The 16,597-nt window shown below is 37.9% G+C and overlaps 1 protein-coding gene across 1 annotated transcript in view; it reads right to left on the reverse strand.

The window, feature by feature from the left end:
• Positions 1–544: 544 nt before the first annotated feature.
• AIDA (axin interactor, dorsalization associated) overlaps positions 545–16,597 on the reverse strand; it is a 42,152-nt gene continuing 26,099 nt past the window's right edge. Inside the window, exons 7-10 of the mRNA XM_082349678.1 lie at positions 6,601–6,723; positions 4,464–4,586; positions 2,531–2,648; positions 545–2,418 (exon numbers count right to left, since the gene is read on the reverse strand). Of these exons, the coding sequence (XP_082205804.1) occupies positions 2,322–2,418; positions 2,531–2,648; positions 4,464–4,586; positions 6,601–6,723 (461 nt within the window). The 3' untranslated portion in view covers positions 545–2,321. The remainder of the gene's footprint in view (positions 2,419–2,530; positions 2,649–4,463; positions 4,587–6,600; positions 6,724–16,597) is intronic.

The raw sequence follows: 16,597 nt of genomic DNA on the forward strand, positions 1-16,597 counted from the left end.
CCAGACCTGCCGCCCCTGCCGCCTCTCAGAGCCCTCTGTTTGCACCCCTTCGGCAGCCCAGCCCAGGCAAGCCGCCAATTTGGAGAGGGTGTGGGGGGCATCACCCTCAGTCCCATCAGCCCCGACTAGCTTGAAAATTACATCTGTTTCAGAAGTCGTCATCTCCAGCTAACTGACTGTCTTTCTGGGCTTGGTTGCTAAAATCATCCGAGTTACGGAGCAGCAGCGATTCAGCCTGGAAGTCTGCTAGAGTTGTGGTTACTGTTCAGTGGCTGAGCTTTTCATCGAAAAGTAAATAATTTGTGGGATGTGGAGTATTCTGTGTCTACTGCTTCAAGACAGTCGCTCGTTTTGTTATTTCATTCAGGTCTGAATTACAAAGCTAAGCTAATCACGCGGTGTTCGATTTAAGCTTCTTTAACACTGATGAAAGGCATTTGGAGTTCATCTACACCATACTTTTGTGAATGACAGCAGATGTGACATAAACTATCACCTTGATATACATGTCTATGGTCTATGAGAAAAGAGAAAGAACAATGTATCAGTTTTGCTACATTTTAATGGTAGGTTTTTTAAGGGATTATTTTTAGGTCTTGTCAGCAACATCAAACAAAAGGTACTGAGTACTCCACAGGGTACAGAGCGCTGCCAAGCACCTCAGAAAATGTACGTGACATGGAGAACATGTGGTTCTTGCCCCCTGAGGAGCTTACAGTCTGGGGGCGGAGGGGGGGGGCACGGGGCTGACAAGTCACAGTCTAAAAGAGTTGAGTGAACAACAAAGTAATTTATTAAGGCAAATTCCTCATCCCCTCAAGCTACTGTGGATGGAATCATCTGGAATTAAACTAATCAAGAGGGAGGCAAGACTAAATTGGGTTGAGAATTCTTCAGGCTCATATAGTTTTTTAACATCCATCATAGTAAACAGAACTGACCTAACAGACAACTGAAAGTGGAGACTAGATCTCTTGAAGTGCAAGGGCTAGAACTTAATTGTGGTTACTTATTTTAAAAAGCAAACATACTGAATGGTATTGACTAGGCTTATTACACGAGTTTAAAAATAGGCCAAGTACTGGCACTGCGTTCCCCTCATGCTAGCATTGGTCATTTAAAAGTGAACATTAAATATGTGGGCTCCACATCTAACCCACAGAATGCCCACCCCAAATCTTAAATGTTCTGTGTATCAAATATCCACCTCGTGTGTACTATGAAAGTTTTATTTATGCCCCATTATTAAGTCAAAAGAGTGTAAATAGTCAAATTATAAAAAGCTAATGACCTGCATATTTCCATATGGATGAATGTCAGTATATCTACATAGGAAATAAATGGCAATCCTATCTACCTATATAAAAAAAAAAAATAGAATATCTCCAGATTTGCATACTCAGCACTATAAGAAGAGGTATGCAGGTTCTAAGGTTTCACAATCAGTTGTCAGAAAAACAGCAGTTATTCCTGCGGTATCTTGTTAGCATCTGACTCAAATTATTTTTAGATTACACGATTTAGAAGACATTATAAACCCACCAAGAATTTGTTATTATTCTGAGATGGTTCCGTCACTAACCCCAGAATCACTATCAGAAAGAGTAACGATGTGATGTAGAAAAAAGCTAATCAACATGACTAAAAACATGCTCACTTTCAGAAAAACGATCCGGTCATCTGGAAAAATCACAGCTACCACCTGCGAACACACCCATATGGGATACTGATTAGGCCAAGGCACACTGTTTCTAAGCAGGAGAACCATGAGATCAGGGTGAATCAAGGCCGTCTCCGAGAAGCAGCCTATAAATTTCCAGACTGACCTTGGGCAGCATAATAGGTCCAATTCCTCTCAAAGCAGTTTCATACTATCCTACCCACATCAACCCAAAGTCTGACATTAACTCAAAAAACCAAAGAGCATATTGGCGCAGAAGTGGACAGGTGTGTAAACTCTAGCACACTCTTATTGCTGTATTAAGTGTGAAGGTGAGCACATTCCACCCACAACAGTGTCGTTCCAGGAAGCAGGGCAGGAGTAGTGGCAAATTAGAAAAGAGGCTATTCATTGCACGATTAATAGAAAAGTGAAAACGTTTCAAGATCTACAGTAAGCCTGTATCCAAAGGAGTCTTTTACATCAGTGACGTGCTGGACTTTGAATTCTGTGCTACAGCTTTGTAATGGACTCACTCTGGCCTGCTGGCCTGGGTACGACTTGCTTCCTGCCTGTTGAAGGGCGAATGTGCTACACAGAGCTAGGATGGTTTCTACTGAGTGGTAAGATTCACAGAAGTTCCAGGGTATTCATGTCAGGATCATTCCTTGTGCAAAGTTTGATGCAGATGAAGATAAAGTGGTTTCTTGGTCAATAATTGCAATTTCTTTCTTTTAAAGTCAGTGGGTTTCTTGTACCTGTAACCACAATAGAAAAGCCATTGATAACTGATCTATTCCCAGGTTACACGTTAAGAAGAGAGCGTAGTCACCGTTAAATTAGTACTACTTCTGTATGTGCGTCACTTACAGCTCTATTACGATTGGCCCAGGTTTAATTTCATCCATCTCCATGAAAGCAAAACACTTGGTGCTGGTAAACCTTTTTTTAGGCTTGTAGTGTTTGAATTCAAAGAAAATAGCTGCACCTAAGGAATTAAAGCAAAGCAGATTAGCCACAGACAGCACATTTCTAGTGTCAATAAATTTTCTTTGATCGCCAGAAGCCTATGAACAAGCAACAACTGTCATAATTTTACAAAGTAACCTCTGTCAAACAATCTCTCTGATGATACGACTGACTATGGTTGTCACCCCAAAACTCGTCTGTACCTGAATGGAGGGACATGTCTCCGTATCATCCTATTCTACAGAGTAGAGCAAAACTTCTTGAGCCAGAATGACTCAGGAATGTAAATAAGTTCATCCACAGGTAGAATTATAAAATATTAAGAACAGAAAATACTACCAAAAAATCCCACAGAAGATACTTGTTAAGTAGTAACATTACTCATAGAAATGCATTAAGTAGAAAAGGCATGTAAAAGAGTTCATCAGAAAATCCAAACTTAGTTTCTCGAAACAAAAACTCAAAAAGTCAAAAATTCAGTTTTTGGGAGTTTGAAGTTTGGAGTCTGAACAACAGCTGGTTCAGTTTTTAAATGTTAACTGCTTCCTAATACCTCTCTCAGTGTCCAAAGCCCTGTTTTGTTTTTCCTGGAATGACATGTGCTTGTGTGAAGACAGCGCTAAGCAAGACGAGGGCTTAGAGAGCACGCCCATCCCACCCCTCCCCCAGTGAACAAGTGGTGATGAAACATGTAGATAGTTTCCTCTCCCCAAAGCCCAACAGATAAGCTCTCTCCACCTCCCCACAGAGAAAAGCTAAAAACAGAATAATAAGCCGCCTCATCTGTGTAGCCAACAACAATTAATTTCTAAAGAAGGCAAGGAAAGAGACGGAAGGACGTCAGGGTCTCCCTGTTAACTGGCTCCTTATTAACACAGGCTTAATCAGAGCGGTGTTGGATCTTGCTTTGCTTTTAAAGACAGTTAACATACATCTAATACTTTCACTGATGACAAAACTCACAAGTGACCAGAAGTTTAACAATGTTCAGAAATGTGTGCGCAGCCCTGGCACCTGGGTCCAGATGGAGCGCTTCACATGTCAAGGAAGGAAAGAAAAGCCAATCACTTAGGAGACAAAGGGATGTGGGTGAGGGAGAGATGGGTGTCTTTATTTATTTATTTGCCGAGCTGCGTGGCTTGTGGGATCTTAGTTCCCCGACCAGGGATTGAATCCGGACCCCAGCAATGAAAGTACCAAGTCTTAACCACTGGACCGTCAGGGAATTCCAGAGATGGGCATATTTAGCATCTGCTACCAACACACACGAAAGGATTACAATTGTTAGGTTACCGGTGACCTCGGTCCCCAGGTGTATGACCCTGCCATGTCCACAAAAGGGTAGCTTCTCTTCTCCCTTCCACAGCAATAACAGAGGCATTTTATTATTTAAAAACCTCATAGATCTTTAAGATAGCAGATCACATTTCTTAGTCTCTTCAGCTATGGAACCCATCTCCTTGTCATCGTGATTGTGTCTGAGGTCTGAATAAATGTGAAAATAAAGTCACATTTGAAAACAGCATTAAGGTCCAAATATGATACCATCATTTTAAGGAAGTTAGAAAATTTTTATTATTCATCTGCATCATCTGTAGATAATATATTTCCTGCATTGCTGGTATGCACAGCTCTATACTTCATGGCATTTATAAGAAAGGACAAAATGTAAAATGAGAATAGCCTAGGAAGATTAACTGAAATGCTTATAAACATAAAGTATACTCATTAGCATTAGTCTCAGTTAAAATGACAGTCACTGTACATAACAGATTCAAAGCTGGAGAATAAAGAATCAAATTCTGAATATAGTTCTACTTTTAGCATCACAAACCTTTGGTTAATTTTTCAACATGCTTCTGGAGCTCAATGTCCACATTAAAATGAACATACGTATCTTCTTTTCTTGAAGCCACGGGAGTATCTTGCACAGGAGTTAAATCTATGCCATTCAGATCTAGAGAGGAAAGAAAAGTTTCTGCTTCGAGCCTTCAAATACAAAGACTTAAAAACTGCAAAGGAACTGCAAAGGGCTGTGTTTTCTGAAGAGGCAAAAGCTAAGAGGAGATTCTGAGGCCAATAAAGACCCGTGTCTGGGGTGAGCAGGTACCTGAAGGCGGCTGGTTTGCAAGGTCATGTGGAGGGCACGGCGTAGAGAGGGTGGGAGACCCCCATGGATAGGAGGAGGAAGCCTCCTTACACATCACAAAATTGGATCCTTACTAGTTAAGAGGTGTCTCCTGAGGACACAGGCCAGTATATTTTTGTGAATTACATTTGGGGATGTAATATACCCCAATGGTGCTCCTACCACTATTTCCCAACCTTGCTCAGGTGCATGACGTGGAAAGGCCGATAAAGCTAACATTATCAGAATTCCCCTGCTGTATTCAAGTCAGAGGACCAAACAATGGACACGACAGCTGCCAAGGAAACTTTTCCATGAATGAGCACTTCTTCCATATATTACTTAAATTCTGGTTCTACTTGCTATAACATCAGCTGATTTACAGTAACCAGATGGCACACTGCGTATGGTATACTGCTGGAACTTTTGGAGCCAGGAATCATCCAGTTTAATCTAATTCAACACAGACTCATTTAATGACCACTCAGTGTTCATGTATTATTCAACAGACCCATCTTAGGGACCTTAAAGCAAGAGAGTACGTTTCGTTTGATTACTTCAGTTCCTGAAGTTATTTAAATAAAACATGTTTCAGTTCAACCATATGCAAAGGTAACATAATATCTACATTTCATTACATTTTTTTGTACTTACAGTGTTTGTTCCTGAATGAGAATGTAGTTTTGTGAATGGCCTGTCCAACACTGTGGGGTATAAATGCCTCCCAGTAGACCATGGATTTGAGAGCCAGTAACATCAGAAGTTAACGGGTCACAGGGTGAGTGCTATGGATCGTGGTCTCTCCATGTTAAAATTCTTGTCTGCGGCCAAAATCCTTTTTCTTTTATTCGGTACTAATGAACCCATGGGTCTGAATATTTCTATGATCGGTAAAAGTTCCCTCCATTTAATTTCAGTCCATACCTGTTTGATTTGTCTCAAACTGCAGGTTTATTAACTGTAGACTGGATTAACTGTGCAGTTATTTCTGAATAATAGTATGACAACTTCATCATCAATCACCCAATAATTATTTTTAAAAGACTGTTGAGCACTTTACAAATAAATTGCTGTATAAAATGCTTGGCAACAACAAAACAATTCAATCACTGTGGCTTCCCTCTTAAACCAATGACCAAAAAAGTTGTTTTCAAGGAAAAAAATGGTTTGCCATTGGATAGAAAAAAACAAATCCTAAGAGTAATCATGCTTAATAATGACGGTAACATAGTTAAGGATAAGAAATAATACATCACTCGTCTAATGTCCCGCAGGATTATGTTCAGGGCGTGGATGTTTATGGATGCATCCTATTTCCCTGTCTCCACTCATGGTTAATTGAAGGCCCGATTCTCATCCACCTCTGCACAGCTGTCCTATGTACAAACCTCTCTTGGACAGGAACGAGAGGACCTGAAGTGGAGGCGTGGGAAAACAGGAGAACACTGGGCTTTGCAAAGAAAACCACACACCCTTGGAAGGTGGGGGACATTTTTTTAACCTGTTTTCTGAAGGATGCATCTGGTGTTAAAGACAGTGTGTCTGTCTAGTTAGCATCCTTGACGGAATTTTAAGAATAAAAAGATATACACAAAGAAAAAGCCAAAAGCAAATAAGAGAGTAAGTTATGGATAGGAAAGGATTTTTAGTAAATCTCTCAGAAATGTTTGGTGAAGGAATGATGACCACCTCTTCCCAGGGATTTTGCCTCACTGTAAAATCAACTAAAATAAGTTGTCACAGATATAAAACATCCCTTCCCTCTCCCCACCAAAAAAGTTCCAAATGAGAAGCAACATTATGAAATTACCCAGAGGGAAGATAGATATACATAGTTATTTACCTTTTACACTAACTGTGATATAGGGATCAATGCATTGCCCAGCATCTTTCAGGCCAATTTTCTCAATTCTGATAGTGAGTAATGTCATTCCTGGTTCTGATGGCAACCTTGGTAATAAAGTACCTGGCAACGGAGAAAGAGCAATAAAAACGAGCTCTACCAATAATTTCAAAGTAAATATTTTAACAACATAGAGAAGATATAACTTTGCTCTTAACTGGCTTAGTAACTAGCCAGGCATTATTTTGGTTTCCAAAACTTCCAGACACTTGATGTTATTCTTCTCAGACAAATGCTTAATTAGACACAAGATACATCTACACTTCCATACTTCATATTCAACAGTAAAGCATAAATTACTAACTCAAGTTTGTTAAAATTCCAATCCAGGAAGCCCAATTACAAATTACCACATAATTAAGAATGTACATAATACATATGCTTCACGTTTACTCCTATATAATATACTCCATATCTCAACATGAAGTGGTAGAACAAGAACACAAAAAGCTTTATAAACATTTGTTATGTATTTCTAAAGTTTGAAAAATTTAATAACAGAATCAATCAATAAATCTTTCAGCTACTATTAATCTTTCAAGAAATAACGTATAACTTACTATTTATATAGTTAACTGAATAACTTTAGTGCAATTTCCCACTCCTTTCTTCATCCTATTCTGTATGATCTATCCTCTCAGAAATCAGTCCTACTGAGAATGCCACATAAAACCACAAGAGTAATTGTATGTTTGAAATCTTTTCCATAGATCAATTAAATTTTTTAAAACTGAAAACCACCCAGAACCACGCAAGAGCATTCCCCACCAAGAAAATGACGTGAAGAAAGAAATCGACTGTACAGTTTGTTCATTTATTTCAAATAATCGATGAACAGATGCAAACAAAAGTTGATTTTAATTTAATATGTATATAGTACCACAAACTACAGAATCTAACATTTATAAAGGACTTTGGTTGACACTCTTCAAGTTTCTATCCAACAATGTGTTATTCTACTTTTAATGAGGAAGTATTTGAAGTACATGAATCAATCAACTTACCATGTTCAAAATATATTATTAATACATTTAACTGACTGCAAATGTGCTTGAGGGAATTTTAGGGGGCAATGAAAATGTTCTCAAATTGGATCACACTGATAGATGCACAACACTATAGATTTATCAAAAGTCATTGAATTGTACACTTAGAATGAGTGAATTTTATGACATGAAAATTACTATAGAAATCCAAGAGTCTTAACTGGTGATACCTGTTAAAAAATTTTTTTGACTAATGACAAGGTAGAAGTATAAAAAGCAGAAAAACCAAAATGGGACATTCAAAGCAGTATTTAATACTGTTTCAAAATTAACATTACTTTTTCACATGAAATATTTTGCCATATTTCAACACATTTTCAATTCTCCCAAGTTTTCTTACATTAAAGATAAAAGGTCTTTACTGCACCCACTGTCTATTCTTTAAAAAAATTTTAAATTGTGAATCTAACACATACTCAGAAAAGCAAATAAAACGAGTGTACAGCTTAATGAAATGTCAGAAAGCAAGCATCCACGTAGCCACCACCGAGGTCAAAAAATAAAGCAAGACCTCAGGAGTTCCCTTCTATCCCCACCCAATGCTCTTCTGAATTCCTCCTCACTACCCTGGCTTTTAAAATCACTACTAAAAAGCATCCCTGTATAATTATGTTTTGCCTGCTTTTGAACTTTAGATTTATCCGACTGTTGTCAGTTGCTGTAATTTGTTCATTTTTATGATTGTCCAGAATTAGTATAGTATAGAGGTTGTACAAATATACCAGTGCTTGTATCCATTCTTCTGTTGACAGGCATTTGAGTTGCTTCAAGTTTTTGGAAATTGTTAATGCTGCTGTAAACATTCTTGGATACATGCTCTGCTCCACCTAAGCACACGTTTCCGAAGGGAGGACTTACTGAGTCACATGGTGTATCACCTTCATGTTTGCTATGTAATTACAAACTATTTTCCCAAGTGGTCGTGTCAATTTCTACTCCTAGTACAACCTCCATTGCTCCACATCCTCACTAGCACTTGGGAGTTGTCAGATTCTTCTTTTTGGCCAATTTAGGTGTAGAGAAATGCCAATCTAGTCTTAAGCTCATTTTGCCAATGATTAATGAGTTGAGCACCTTTTCATTTAAAAATGAGCATTTGTATTTCCCTTTTCCTGAAGTATCTATTCAATTATTTTGCCCACTTTACTACTGAAATGCTCACTTTTTAAAAAAATTTTATTTATTTATTTATTTATTTTGGCTACGCTGGGTCTTAGTTGCAGCATGCAGAATTCTTAGTTGCGGCATGCATGCAGGATCTAGTTCCCTGACCAGGGATCAAATCCGGGCCCCCTGAATTGGGAGTGTGGAGTTTTACCCACTGGACCACCAGGGAAGTCCCTGAAATGTTCACCTTTTTCTTACTGATTTGTAGCAGTCCTCTAATATTTTGACATAAGCTTTTTGTTGGATACATGTTTTACAAATAATTTCTCAGTGGCTTTCCTTTTTTAAAAAAAAATCTGTATAGTGAAGGGTAACATATTAAAACGTGTACAAATTCTAAGCACAGCTTAATGAATTTTCACAAAGTGAACACACCTGTGTGACTAGCACCATATCCAGGAAAGAAAGACACTACCAGCATACTAGGAACCTGACATGTGCCCCCAACACGCACCCAAATCACTCTCTCTCCCAAGAGATAACAGCTGTTCTTGACTTTTAATACCCTGATCAGTCTTTGCATGTTTAGAATACCTTTTCTGTTTATGGTGTCTTCTGATTATGGTAAATTCTTAATGTTAATGTATTCAAATTTCTCAATCTCTAAATTCCTTTATAGTCAGTGCTTTCTGTGTCCTATTCAAGAAATCTTTCCCCACTCCCAGCTCATGAAGGTATTCTTATAAGAGCTTTTTTGTTTTGCCATTCACATTTCATTCTATAATCCACATAGAATTAATTTTTGGCTATGGTGTGTGGTAGGAGCCCAATCCCATTCTATTCCACATGGACACTCAATTGTCCCAGCACTACTTACTTAATAGACTGTCATCTCACCCATGTATCTGCAGTGGCATTTTGATCATAAATCAAGTGTGGGTCTGTTTCCGGGCTCCCCATTCTCTCACTGGACTATTTCTTACCCTTGCACCACTACCGTGAGAGTCTTGATTACTATAATTTTACAAAAAGTCTTGACATTTGGTAAAGCAAATTCTCCCGCCTTGACATTATTCTTCAAGAGTCTTAACTACTTTTAGCCCTTTGCATTTCCATGTAAATTATAACACAACAGCTGTCAAGTTCTTAAAAAAAAAAACAAAAAAACCCAAAACATCAAATAACAAAAACACCGTTGGGACTGCAGCGAAGTTCATATCAATTTTAGAAACAGTCACATCTTTACAAATTGCTTCTTCCAACCCATGAACTGGAATATATCTCTCCATTTATTTAAGACTTCTTAATTTCTCTCAATAAAGTTTTACTGCTTTCTTCACATGGGTCTTATACTTCTCGTTGGATTTATTAAACTATATTGATATTTTCTGATATTATTATAAATGTTATTTCATTTTCTAAGCAACTGTTGATTGTTTATAGAGATAAAATCAATTCTTTTTTGGTACATAATTTTTTAAAAATCAAGGTACAATTCACATACAACATTATATTAGTTTCAAGTATACAACATGATTTGATATTTGTATATTGCAAAATGATCACAATAAGTCTATAGAATCAATTCTTATGTACAGATTTTACATCCAGGAACCATGCTAAACTCTCTTACTATCTTTTTTTTTTAATTTAATTTTATTTATTTACTTTTGGCTGCACTGGGTCTTCGTTGCTGTGTGCAGGCTTCCTCTAGTTGTGGCGAGCGGGGGCTACTCTTCGTTGCGGTGCGCGGGCTTCTCACTGCAGTGGCGTCGCTTGTTGCGGAGCACGGGCTCTAGGTGCGCGGGCTTCAGTAATTGCGGCTCGCGGGCTCTAGAGCGCAGGCTCAGTAGTTGTGACGCAGGGGCTTGATTGCTCTGCGGCATGTGGGATCTTCCCGGACCAGGGCTCGGACCCGTGTCCCCTGAATTGGCAGGTGGATTCTTAACCACTGGACCACCAGGAAGCCCCTCTCTTACTGTTTCTAATTATTTACCTATAGGCGCTTTTGCATGTTCTACACACATATTCATAAAATCTACAAATAATTTTTATCTTTTATTTGTTTTCGGTCCTAGTGCACTGATGAAAAGAGGTCATAGTAGGCACTATGTCTTGTTATTGATCTGAAAAGGAATGCTTCAAGTATGATTTTGGCTCAAAGCATCCTTTAGAGAACACCCAGAGAACTGTTCTGTTCTCAGTCTGCTAGAATTTTTAAAAATCAGGAAGAGATTTAGAATTTAAACCTTTCTGCGTCTATTCAGAGGATTATGAGATTTTCCTCCTTAATCTGCTAATGTGAACTGCCTTGATATATTTTACTTATTGAACAATATGTTCTGAAAAATCATCAGTTCATGGAGATTTTCCTGATTATTACCTATAGTATTCTATAGTATTATTCAGCCAACCTACATATGGCAGTTAGGTTGTTTCTAATATTTTATTATTACAGATTACACCATAATAAACAACCTGGCGTATATGCAAATATTTTCTTCATATTATTAGAGGTGTATCTTGAGAATAAATTCCTAGAAGTGAGATTGCTGGGCCTAAGAGTAAATGTGTACTTCTGCTGTTATTGTTAAATATTGCTGAATTGCCCTCCAAAGGGACTGTACTATTTTGTATTCCTACCAGTGATGAATGAGCATCTGTCACAGCCTAAGCAACAGTAGTTTTAATTTGCATGTCTCTTATTATGAGTATCTTTTCATATGTTTAAGGGCTATTTGTACATCTTTGTGTGTCTGTATGTACGTGTGTACTGTCTGTTCATGTCTTTTGCCCAGTCTTTTAATGTGCTTATTCGTCTTTGTTGTCAAAACTTAAAATTTTTATTTATATATTAAGGATGTTAGCCCCTTGGTCTTTTTTACTTTGACCATGGCTTTCTTTCTTTGACAGTCAAAAGGTGATTTCTTATCCAATATTCAAAGTCAATGATAATGAGACTATGTTTTTCCCAAGTGAACATTAAAACTGGTTTCTACCTTTGGATGAATCAGTTCATAATCTATAACTGTCTAGCTCTTTTAGTTGAAATGAATGAATGGGATGACATTTCTTTCCTCATTACCAACAAACCTTTTTGCCTCAGACCACACTAAAATCTAATCTAACTACTAAATATATTTCTAACAATTCAATACAAAGGCAGTGATTTCAAGCTGCAAGTTAATTTATTCAGCTTCATTATTCCATAATTCAAGGTAGTATGAAAACATTCCATCATGAAGGTTCAGTTTCACCCTCATTGTACCTATTAAAGAGTATCTGCAAGCTGACTATAAAATGAAGACTACAAATGATATAAAAAGGTGAATATTCAAGGCATTTCATGATGGTTTCCAGTGTGCTCTCTCCCTGTATGACCAACTCCTACACACTCGGAGTGTCAGTTCAGGCTAGATTACCTGTGCTGAACTCCCTTAGCCTTTTTTTTTTTTTGCTCACCCATAATACACTGTGCACATCTCTAACCATAATTATGTACTGTTGGCTTTGTCTTGTTGACTACATAGTAAGCTTCCTGAAAGACAAGTCTGGGTAACCACTCATTTTTTTATTGTTTGGCATTAGTAATAAACAGATCTTTTTTGAATTAATGTATTGTTGAATAAATAAATGAATTTCACAGCTCTAAAGGTGGTTATATTATGTTCTAGTAAACAAATGGCTAGATAATATATATTATATATGTATCGATGCACTGTCTTATATGACATGTGCGTGAAAGAAGATAAAATACGAGCATAATACCATACCACCTGCAGCTCCTGGGTTAGATGAGAAAGGTAGCATGTTTGTGTATCAAAGGTAAAACCATATGATAATCAGAAATCAAAGCACTACATTAAAAGAAGATTTCTAAATGAACAATTAAAATATTCAACTATATAAAGTAATAGGAGAACAAGCAACTACACTTGTAAAACTTGAAGACTGTAATCAGGATAAGAAAAGAAATTATCATACATGATCTGGTATAGACTAAGCTTTTCCAGCTAGAACTAAATAATTTGCTATTAAATCTAGAGCAAGGATCAAAAATAACAAATGTTCTATGTGGTAGCACTGCATAAACAACAGATAATCAATGCTTACAGAACACTTAAACTATGTGCCAGGCAATGTTCTAATCCTTTATATGTGTCAACTCATTTAATCCTCACAATAATTCTATGATATAGGTGTTAATGTCAGTCCCATTTAGTTAGTAGAAGGTGAAAACTGGGGCACAGAAAAGTTAGGTAACTTGTCCATTATCACACAGTAGTCTGACCCTAGAGTCCATGCTTCTAACTGCCATGTCCCATTTGCCACTTTCGTAATTTAATTGTCCACAAAGCCTAAAAAGGACCTGCAGGATAATCTGCATCTCAAGGTCCTTAACGTAAGTCCCTTTGCCATGTAACATACATGCTCACAGGCTCTGGGGATTGGAATATGGATGTCTTCGGGGGGCCATACAGCTATCTGCCTAAACCAGGATTTCTCAACCAGGTTTCTGCAGAATCCTAGGGGTGTGCTAGAGCTGTGGCTAGGAGCTCCACAAAAGAGAGTGATTAAGAAGGAATAAACGCCACCTGAACTTTGTGCGCTGAGCAATGCATGTTCACTGTGATGGACAGAGACTGGGCAGTCCCCACGGCAACTCTATTACGGGTCTTTGAGCCTCATATGGCAATGGGCAGTAGGACCACGCTCATCTGGCTGGATCCATTTTTAGTTTTTCATGCGAGAAAGGGGCAGCCACTGGCAGCTGGTAAGCTCTACAGTGCATGGAGGAAGGCAGCCCGGTGCTGTCAGCCTCTTCGGATTTACCTGCCCTACCTCCCCAGTGTACCACCAACTGGAGCAAACATGTCCTACTGCTGTCAAAGAAAACTGGAGGGAATTATTTGATTCAATGTGGCTTCTGAAGAAGATGTATGAGCTAGGAGAGGAGGATTCCAAACCTAAGCCTACAGATGATTCTGATAAGGTAACAACAATGAATCACAAGCTCCAGGGTCATTTTACTGCACTAGGGCAATAGGGGACACACCAAAGTCCACCTTGATGATGAAAACTATCTATCAATATGTTGTATTTGGACCAGTAATCCAAGTTGTCCTATTCCATAGTGCATCAACTGTGGAAGACAATTTATGAATGCAGCTATGGCTCCAGAAACATTAAAAAAATCACTTAACTACAAATCACAACCATTGACAAGGTGCTAATATTTTGGGATTCTAACAGCCATTTAAAATAAACAGAGTAAAGGGAACCCTCTTGCACTGTTGGTGGGAATGTAAACTGATACAGCCACTATGGAGAACAGTATGGAGATTCCTTAAAAAACTAAAAATAGAACTACCATATGACCCAGCAATCCCACCACTGGGCATATACCCTGAGAAAACCATAATTCAAAAAGAGTCGTGTACCACAATGTTCATTGCAGCTCTGTTTACAATAGCCAGGACATGGAAGCAACCTAAGTTTCCATCAACAGACGAATGGATAAAGAAGATGTGGCACATATATACAATGGAATATTACTCAGCCATAAAAAGAAGCGAAATTGAGTTATTTGTAGGGAGGTGGATGGACCTAGGGTCTGTCATACAGAGTGAAGTAAGTCAGAAAGAGAAAAACAAATACTGTATGCTAACACATATATATGGAATCTAAAAAAAAAAAAAAAAAATGGTTCTGAAGAACCTGGGTGCAGAAGCGGAGGAGCAGCTGCAGCCCCTCGTCCTTCACCTACAACTCCTCTGTTCCTAGGGAAGCTGATAACACTGCAGAACCTAACGTAAGGAGGATCTCCTCACGTGGACCGGTTGGTTCTCTGTATGGGACCAAGACACTCTGGAAGAGAGAGATTTCAGAGAACCAGACTAGGAATGGACCACCAGCCCAGAGACCAGGAGTCTGTGTGTTAAGTCCACAGAAGAAAACAGAGGTTACATGGAAACTGAAGTCAATGAAATCCTTTAAGACCCTGTCCTCACACGATTTTTCTTTCTGGTCTAAAACGAAAAATGGCATGATGGTCTTTGTTCCAAAACAGTAGTATATCATCACCTAGACAAGACTCCTAAAGAGGCAATGCCTTTTTGGATAATTACTGAGGACTGTATCTTTTGAAAACACTGTGAAAACATTGCTTATTAAGTAACTTTATTTGCTTGACGTTTTATGTGATATTGTACAGATGTTCCCACGGGCGTTGGTTCTAAAATAAGAGGTGAGTTGGTCCTTATTTTGCCTTAGTGCTTTGGAAATTAAACATCATTAACAAGGAGTATATTAATTTTTTATCCACACTTAGAGCAGAGTTCAATCAGGTGTCCAAAATGTAGACTAAGCAATATCATATATATGTGATAATACACATAATCTTGTTAGTTTTCATTGCTTTAAATTTATAATACTTGTAACTAAACTCACATATCTAGTACTACTGACACAGATTCTCTGTCATCCAAATTTCTTTTTTTTTAAAATTAATTAATTTATTTATTTAGGCTGTACCAGGTCTTAGTTGTGGCACGTGGGCTTCTTAGTTGCAGCATGCGGATTCTTAGTTGCGGCATATGGGTTTCCTAGTTGCGGCATGCAAACTCTTAGTTGCAGCATGCGTGCGGGATCTAGTTCCCCAGCCAGGGATCAAACCCAGGCCCCCTGCATTGGGAGCACAGAGTCTTACCCACTGAACCACCAGGGAAATCCCTATCATCCAAAATTTTTTAAGTGCACATTTCTTTGTGCTGCTAAAGCATGATAAAAAAAAAAGGACATACATGATAATACTTTGCATTTAAGTAGCATTTTTTTCTTTCAAGAAAAATACTTTAGTTACTCTGGGATAATTTTAAACATGATTTAAGATAATGATATTGATCAAACCAGCCACAATATTTGGTAGATAGGTAACACATTAAAAGTGTCTTCAAATTCTGGCAATAGATAATCTTTGCAAATGACATTGCAGGTAGATAAAAAGTTATGGAGGGACCATTTATTTGTTTTGAAATACTGAATTCAATTTAGAGGTAGAAATTGTGGTAAAACATTAAAATACACATACAAGTTCTTTTAGCAAGTAATTTATTGTCTAGCAGTTGAGGAAAATGGGTTCCTCTGAGCGTTCACGAAAAAGAGTTTGAAAAACTGTAAGACGTTTGTTCGTGTTTAAAATTGCTTTAAAAGTTTGAAAAAAAATCTTAGGGGCCATTATCATTTAAATAATATTGTATCTAGGTCTATGAAATTAAAATTATAGCTGATTGAAGTTGTTTGCATACATAAAGAGTATACCAGTGTCACTACCACATTTTGGGAAAAAAAATAATAAACACACATCCACAAAGTCTAGAAGGAGTCAGTGGGCATGTGCTTCATGTAGAAATGCTAGTTTAAAAAGGGCAATCCATCATTCCCTACAGCAAGCAAGGAAGAGTTCCCCACAGGTGTCTGAGTTGAAAGGTTGAATTGCCAGAGTACTTTCAAAAAAGAGTAGGCCAGATGTTGCTGGGTGCTTTGAAGATGAAGGCTGCAGGATGTAGCATACTTAACAGACATTTCATATGAACCAGTCTCTGCAAAGCTCTGAAGAAAACCCTTTAACTTCAAGTGACAGGATTCTTGGATTTAAAAGAAAAGGAATTAACTTGCAAAAGGAAATCCTGAAATATTTCCACGACTGCTTGGGCTTGAGAGAGAGAAAAAATATAAATAAGTCTTACATCTTATTAAAAACCAGTCTGGAGAACAAGAGAACA

Source organism: Balaenoptera borealis, assembly GCF_965194805.1.
Source record: "Balaenoptera borealis genome assembly, chromosome: 1".
Taxonomy (NCBI): Eukaryota; Metazoa; Chordata; class Mammalia; order Artiodactyla; family Balaenopteridae; genus Balaenoptera; species Balaenoptera borealis.